The sequence below is a fragment of the Penicillium canescens genome (genome assembly GCF_028828765.1).
Source record: "Penicillium canescens strain IBT 15451 chromosome Unknown utg000010l_segment0_segment0, whole genome shotgun sequence".
Taxonomy (NCBI): Eukaryota; Fungi; Ascomycota; class Eurotiomycetes; order Eurotiales; family Aspergillaceae; genus Penicillium; species Penicillium canescens.
The window spans coordinates 3,171,185-3,178,934 of NW_026703972.1; the positions used below are offsets into that span (position 1 = coordinate 3,171,185).

Here is a 7,750-nt window from a genome sequence, read left to right on the forward strand (position 1 = left end):
CAGCCAGAATACCTTGATTAGGCTATGCAGAGTTAACTCAGGGCTCGGTAGGATCTCGAGAAGTGGTCCTGGGTCTTGTGGGATGACAATGAAATGACCGCGGAGGGCATGGTAGTTGACTGGTGCGGGGCGGCCACCCGGCCGCAGTTTCAAAACGACACCCAAGAGGATGGCACTTGGCAATGAGGTATTCTTCCGTCAGGGTGAGGCCTTCCAGATCAGACGGATAGTCCTGGCACAGAGTTATGTTCACCAGGTTCTTCGCAGAGAACTTCGGAATCATATCCCGATTGAGTGAAGCATGGCATGACCAGCAGAGATCCCAAGTATCGCCATGCCGGCCGCAAGTATCAAGGGCTCCCTCCAATGGCAGCAGTAATGGGTCATCATTATCCACAGGGTAGATATTAGTGTTGAGGGCAAGTTTTCCGCATGAACAACAGACAGATCTCTTCGCAGCAGCGGAAATCTCATCCTCGAATCTGGCTACGGATGTTCGTATGTGTGAACAGGAGATCTCCGGGGGAAATACATTGGAGGCGACGACCCGAGCCTCCAGCTCATCGCGCAGGAAACCCAGCGCTCGATCTAAATTATCCGGTACCGTCCCCAGCTCTAGCTGTCTTTGCCTTTTGACTGCGGCACTCAGTGAAGTTGGGTTGCTTCTTTTCTTCCCGGCGGCGACCGGGGATGGCTGTGATATCAATGGCGATGGTAAGGGAGGCACTGGCAGAGGACCCGCAGGAAGCAGCACTCTTTGCGTTCTCGGCTCGGTTCCCAGGTTTAATGGCACAGGAAGTGCGAGTGGCGGTTGCGGAACTGGTGCCAGAGGCCTTAAAAAGACCTCGTTGCTGGCAAGGATGCCCCAGTGTCATGAGCAGGACGCGGGGTGGGCGAAACTGGTGCCACAGGAAGTGTGAGTGCCTGTTGCGGAACTGGTGCCAGAGGCCTTAAAAGGGACCTCGTCGCTGGCAAGGATGCTCCAGTGCCATCAACAGGATGCGGGGTGGGCGAAAGTGGTGCTAGAGGCCTTAAAAGACATCCCCCTGTTGGCAAGGATGAGGCAGAGTCTCGAATAGTGTGCAGTGCACGCTGGACAGCGTCAAAAATGGTAGCAAATCAGAGGACGGTCCACACCCAGTACCTTATGAGATGCCGCCATCCTTCGTGTAGCTGGCTGGCGACAGCGGTCACACGTCTTATAACCCGTCGACTGCCAGGGTCGCGCGCATTTAGAGCATAAAACACGTAGGGTGGAAAATGCAGGGGTGGAAGTGCAATGTAGAGGAGGCGGCTCAATAGAATCGTTGCTCCCTCCCGCGCCGGCCGTAAATTGTTGAGAAATAAATGCCCGCTGAGAAGCCATGGTCCGGCGGCGCAGGACGGCATTAGTAGGAGCGCAACATGGAGAAGTAGGCGGCGGCGTGGAAGACCAGGGAAAATACAATCTTATGATAGAAAGCCCAGAGTGCCTTCCAAGCCGTTCTTCTGTTGTCCTTTGAAGCTTTCCAATTTGCTGGACACGCAAAGCACAGTCGGAGCGCGGGGCTTTTTGTGCAACCCATTTGTTCGTGTTTTGAAGCGGTTCGCACTACCAAGACCTAAACGAACCCTATCGGATTCAGCCGCTGCCTCCCGCAACTCTAACCGCGCCTTGACCCATGCAGCCACACCGGGTGGCACACCCTTTAGGCCCGATATGTTCGACCGTATCCGCTCATTAAGAGATGGAGAAAAAGCATGAGATGTTAACACGAGCCAGGGAAGCACAAAGCTTAAGGAGACCAAGCCTAAGGAGGAAAGAAAGACAGGTATCAAACTATCAATCGGAAGAGAGCCTGGAAAGGAAGAACAGCAAAAGCGAAGAGAGCGAGGAGAACCCCAAAACTAGACCTCCGCAAAGCCCATAAATGGGCCCGACCTTTAGGCCCATAGCCCAACCAGCAGTGGGCTGTGGGCCTAACCTCTATAGCCCGCCCCAACCCATAGCCCATGAGTGGGGGCCCATGAGGCCCCCAATATAGCCCATTTCTATGCATAACTACGATCTTGGCGCTCATAAAACCGCTGATTAATGCCTGTTTTTTACGCATGTTCCAGTCTGTAAGCCTTTACAAGGCATACATCGGCCCGACGTTTTACCAGGCCTGATCTAGTATTTCAACTCCCAATCCGGGGGTTCAACTCCCCCAAGAATCAAGATCTCAAGATCCAACGGCGACGACATAGTAATTAAGGTCGTAGATGAAGCCAGCTACAGTAGGCACTATAGTTTACCGGCGTCATCCAAAAAACAATCCAATTTCACCAAGTTTTCGTAGTATTCTGGTACTTAGAGAGTTCCAAAGTGTCAACATGTAGAGATATATATCTCATATAATTAGAAGTAGGTGCATGTTTCTGTTGAACTGTAGATTCAAGGGTCAAATCTATGAATTATAGGTTTATAGAGTTGAAATTTATACCAAAAGATAGCCAATCTCTCAGACTTAACGTCTGTCTTCACAGAAACGTAATATTCTGGGGATTACAGAGATGAGAGAGGTTTGAAGATATCTCATGAGCCATGGGGTGAAATGTTTTGGGCGAACAAATTGTAAAATGGGCGGGGAGATGGGTTATCCATGGACTTTTCTTGGGCTTTGGATGGGCTGAATTCACTGCATATGCATGATCTAGCCAATCAGATGCTAGAATCAAGATATTCCGTTTTAATGTCGACTGCTACGGTGATCTCTGTTTACAATATCTGTTTGCTACGGCGTCGATACGTCGACAGTTCTCTCACTAAGAAGGTATGTCGATCTCTTCCTCCTGAAGCTATTCCCCTGAAGCCCTTCATCCAATTTTGAACCTACTATCAAGTTGTCATCCTGATCATGTCGCAAAGCCAGGAGTTTAGATTCTCCCAGTTGGGCCTGTTCGACACTGAGCCCGACAATTCGTCAATTGCTACGCCTTCTCTTTGCCCAGCTACTCCGTCCACCTCTCGGCAGGTTGATAGCTTCTCGTTCGTTGAGCCGTCTGTTCCTTCGTCTATCGCCCTAGATCCCCTTGAACGCTTCCAACGTGTCGGTCCTGGTAGGAGAGGAGGCCAGTTTTTCCTTTACGACGCGATGAATCACACTGATTGGGTCAACTGGTGGTTGGAGACTGACTATGGATCTAAAAACAAGATCGCTTGGGAGTCACAGCATGGCTCCGCTTCGGAGACCTGGAAACAGTTTGAGCAAGTGGCCCATACGGCGACTGGAAACCCAAAGGTCTTGTGTAAGCGTTGCGATGCAATTCTTGAGCACCCTTATACTACTAAGAAGGATGCCAATGGGAGGGTTGGTCGTCATGGCACGACAACAATTACCCGTCATCTTCAGACCTCAGCCTGCCAAAAGGCTACAAGTGGACGCCGGCAGAGGGCTGAATTGACGAGGTTCCTTCAAACGGTATACTATCATACCTAGCTCTACTAGACCCTACTAACTAGCATCATGATCAGGGTAGTCATAGCCAGACATTCTCGCAAGAAGGTTTTGAGAGTAAAATCTTGGAGTTTATTACTACTAACCGGCTTCCATTCCAAATCGTTGAAAATCCAGCATTTCGTGAGCTCATCGCAGAGGTAAGTCCGTCAGACGCCAGTCCGTAGGCGTCAAATCGCCCAAATCCTCCAAATCCGCCGTCTTTACCAATCAGCCTCTATTTGCCTCGTCACCTAACTAAATCTTAAGTCTTGAATCTAGGCACAATCCGCCCTAAGCCCTCCGATCGTGCCCTCCGCTGATACAATTCGACGTCGCCTGTCTGGCCGTGTTAAAGAACGACAGCATGATACACTCAGAATGCTTCCAGAACATGCAAAGATCTCGATTGCGTTAGACTGTTGGACATCTCCATTTCAGCAGGCATTTATGGCTATTACTGGCTATTTCATCGATGCCGAATGGGTCTACCGTGAGGTGCTACTCGGCTTTAAACCCCTTCATAGTTCGCATACAGGTGCAAACCTAAGTGCTATTCTGATGGAGACGCTTACCGAACATGGCATTAAGGACCGAGTCTTTGGAATAACCACCGATAACGCATCGAATAATGAGACTCTGGTTAAGGCACTACAACAGTCTTTACAACAAGAGCCTTCGGCTTCGGCTACTGGTTTTAACGTCATCCGGGTCCCCTGTCTCGCTCATGTCATCCAATTAAGTCTGAACCAACTACTTCACCGACTTAAAGCACGCCCAAAGAATGAACAAGCCGAGACTGTCTGGACAGAGGAACAACAGATTAGCCTTGCTAAGGCGAATGCGGAGGCCAGGTCTAAGAAACGGGACATTGCGCATACCTTAGAGGATACGATCTCTTGCTGTTTATATCCGCGGGAGCCCTCAGCGTCGAGATCACTTCCTCAAAGTCCAACACGACCTCGACAAAGGCCAAGGCAAAGTTCCAGGGCAAGGACTTATGCCGATCCAGGACGTCAAAACTCGATGGAATTCAACGTTTCTGATGCTACGCCGGGCGAAGAGGCTCCGTACTGCTATCAATGAATACTGTCGTCAGTTCAACTGTACAGAATTCGAACTTGATGATGAACAATGGCGCCAAATTGACTATCTGATCTATCTCACAAAGCCATTCTTTGACTTTACGCTCGCCCTTTCGAAGACACGAGAGGCGACGTCGTTTCTTGTCTTCAGGATCTATAACCAGCTCTTTGAACACCTTGAGAAGTGCAAGTCGCAGCTACAACGAAAACGTGTTCCATGGAAACAGCAGATGCTTACCTCCCTCGGAGCAAGCCATTCAAAACTGTCGGAGTACTATAAGAAGACGGATCATATGCGCGGGCATATCTATGCGGTTTGTACGATGCTATCGCCGGATAGTAGATTCCAGTTCTTTTTATCTGATAACTGGGAGGATGCCAAAGAGATCCGTGAGCAGTATCGAGTGGCTTTCCGTGAGGCACTTACTCCTATCCAGGAGCGTCTTACTACTTTAAATAGCCCGCAAGTGTCTTCCTCTGGATCGATGCCAAGATCCTTCCTTCTTGGCCTGATGGCTCCCCCCGAAGTCTCTCTCCAAACGCAAAGGCAAAGCTGGTAAAGCAACGCTAGGCCCGACTAAAGATGATGAGATGACGCAGTATCTCGACGGCAGTAAGTTAATCTCTATGTTTATTCTTTCTTGAGAGATGGTTTTTCGGCCGAAAAACCATCCCTATCTTCATGATACTAATTTCTTACAGGTTTAACTATATCTGATGAGCCGCTCTCCTTTTGGAGAGAGAATCAATATCGCTTCCCTGCTATTGCCGCACTTGCAAGAGATTACCTTGCAATTCCAGCCACAGGTGCTGGAGTTGAACGTCTGTTTAACACTGCACGCGATATCTGCCACTATCGCCGGGGCTCTTTGAAGGCGCAAACTATCGAAGAGCTGATGTTGTACCTCTGTACGTCAAGGTTTGATCTTGAAGTGCAAGAGGCGAAGGAATTTGAGCAGTTCTTTGGCTCTGATGAGATTCAGATCCTGGTGGAGGAGGCTCAGGCGGCTCAAAAGCCAGGTGATGATGCCGAGGAGCCAGCTGAGGTGCTAGCTGTCGTCGACGTTGATGCGATCAGTGATGCTGAAGAGCAGGGTGATAGATCCGGTGATCTGATAGATGTTGACGATGACGATGACGATGCTACTATCGCTGCGGCACCGTCTCATGCGGCACCGTCTCATGCGGCACCGTCTCAAGTGCGGACATCAGGGAGGAAGAGGAGGCATGTTGAGGATGATTTGTATGAGCATTATTAGCATGTAGATAGTTTTACCTCTTGGGATCTAATCAATCGATCTCATCAGTTGATCTCATCAGTTAATCTCATCAATCTCATAAATCAGTGAATTGCGTCGATTTCCATGAGATCTCAGTCAATTAGGGGCCTCAGGTGGTAATTGTAATACTCAAAATTACTAGGAAGGTCTACATAACTTATGCAAATGCCAAGAATTGGCATGTTTGCAATGTTTGGGGCCCATTTGGGGGCCCATTAAACCATATTGGGCTTCTACCTTAGGCCCATAGCCTACCAGTGGGCCTAATGCCAGGCCCAAAACCCGCCCCATTTATGGGCTGGGGTGGGTTGGGCTATGGGCTTTGTGGGCCGGTGCGGAGGTCTAATCTTGCTTGCCCCGGCAATCAGTGCAGAGGTGGTCGCCGGTCCCCCGGACTCATTTAGGTTGACCAGAGCAGGTCCGTCCTATGTGGCCATACTTTTGACGTGTGTGGCATTGACGGATGCGAGCAGCCCGATCATCTGACCTTGGTGACGACCGATGAGTCTCAATTTGTGTTGGCATCAATAGCTCGATTCGGGAGACGAATCAACGATTATGAAGCCCGACTTTTTGGCTTCAGGAAGCACCAGCCATGTCGCCCTTTTAATGCTTCTACTTAGGAAAGCACTTTCCCCGGTCGGGCTTCATTGTTTGCAGTGGTCGAGATTCGCATTGTGTGTGAAGGTCTTGCTTACTATCACGGTTTTCTTGATGATTTGTGGGGCGTCCCAGTCCGGGTTGTCGAGCAGGTCCTGGGTCAGCTCCTTGATAGTTTTGAGATACTGGAGTATCTCCTTTGGGATCTCGATCAATCCATCACTGCTGATGAAGTTCTGCTGCTGCTGCACGGCGTGATTTGCGTTAAGGATGCGCCTGGCGTTGGATGTGGTCTTGCTTGCAGATTTTTCGTGCGGCCCCCTGAAAGGGTCGGCCAGGCGCCATACTATCGTAACCAATATGAAACCCGTATCAGACGTAGAACCTCAAGTTACGAACAACTTGCGCTTATTTTGGAAGCCGTAGCTCCTCGCATTGTGGTGCAATCTCAATAATTAACTTCGCGGCGGTAGACTTTTTTTATTAAACCGCCTTTATATATCTAATTTCTTATATAGTTTTTCCCTTATGAAATTACCTTTATCTCTCCTATATATGTCGTCATCGAGTATCGTAATCATTTCTTACTGAAGTATATTACGTGTTTACTCTATATCTGCCCTATAATAGTTACATCCCCTTCCATATGCCCCTTCCCACCACTTTTTTCGGGGCCCCATGCCAAATATATATATCACTTTCACAGTATATAGCACCGCCATTGTATGTTCTATATTATTATAATTAAATTCGAGGATTTCTTAATAATAGCACAATGAAAATTCGCCTAATATTTCGCATAATACTCTGTAGTCTTCCGTACTGTACTGCCTTTAAACGTCTAGTGATGCTTAATATCAGCGCATATATTTTCGACAGATCTAATATGTTCTATGCTTCTACCAGGCATTTTTCACACAAAAGCTAGTTGGTCTTCAATCTTCCCATGCTAAAATGCACCGGAAAGTAATGCAAAAAGCTTCACTCTTAACCAGCGCTATACCGGTCCAATTAGGTTTAAATCGGGTGAGTGCGCGGGCTAGCCCTCGACGTGTACTCAGATTTAAACCACTTTTTCGTGTCCTTCATTAGGAGAATCTTCGCGTTATATTGCTAAAATAATATACCGGGTATATAGATTGGTAATAGGCCTTTTGGAGCCTTCCGTATACGATTTTGTAGTTTAGCCCCTCCCCGAAATCGATTCTTCGTCGCTTTCTATGTTTAATAATTCTGTTCGACCTCCTAGCTAGATTCCAGCCTAAACTATTCATGAAATGCCTTTTACATAAGCATTGGTATTCACAAATTAAGATCTTTTCAAAGG

At 48.3% G+C, this 7,750-nt stretch overlaps 1 protein-coding gene across 1 annotated transcript; it reads right to left on the reverse strand.

Annotated features, from left to right (window-relative positions):
- Positions 1–6,470: 6,470 nt before the first annotated feature.
- N7446_012534 (uncharacterized protein) lies at positions 6,471–6,859 on the reverse strand (the record flags this gene model as incomplete). The annotated part of the gene is made up of 2 exons (XM_058521276.1): positions 6,471–6,769; positions 6,823–6,859. The coding sequence occupies 2 exons, from the start codon at positions 6,857–6,859 to the stop codon at positions 6,471–6,473; spliced, it is 336 nt and encodes a 111-aa protein (XP_058366642.1).
- Positions 6,860–7,750: the final 891 nt, after the last annotated feature.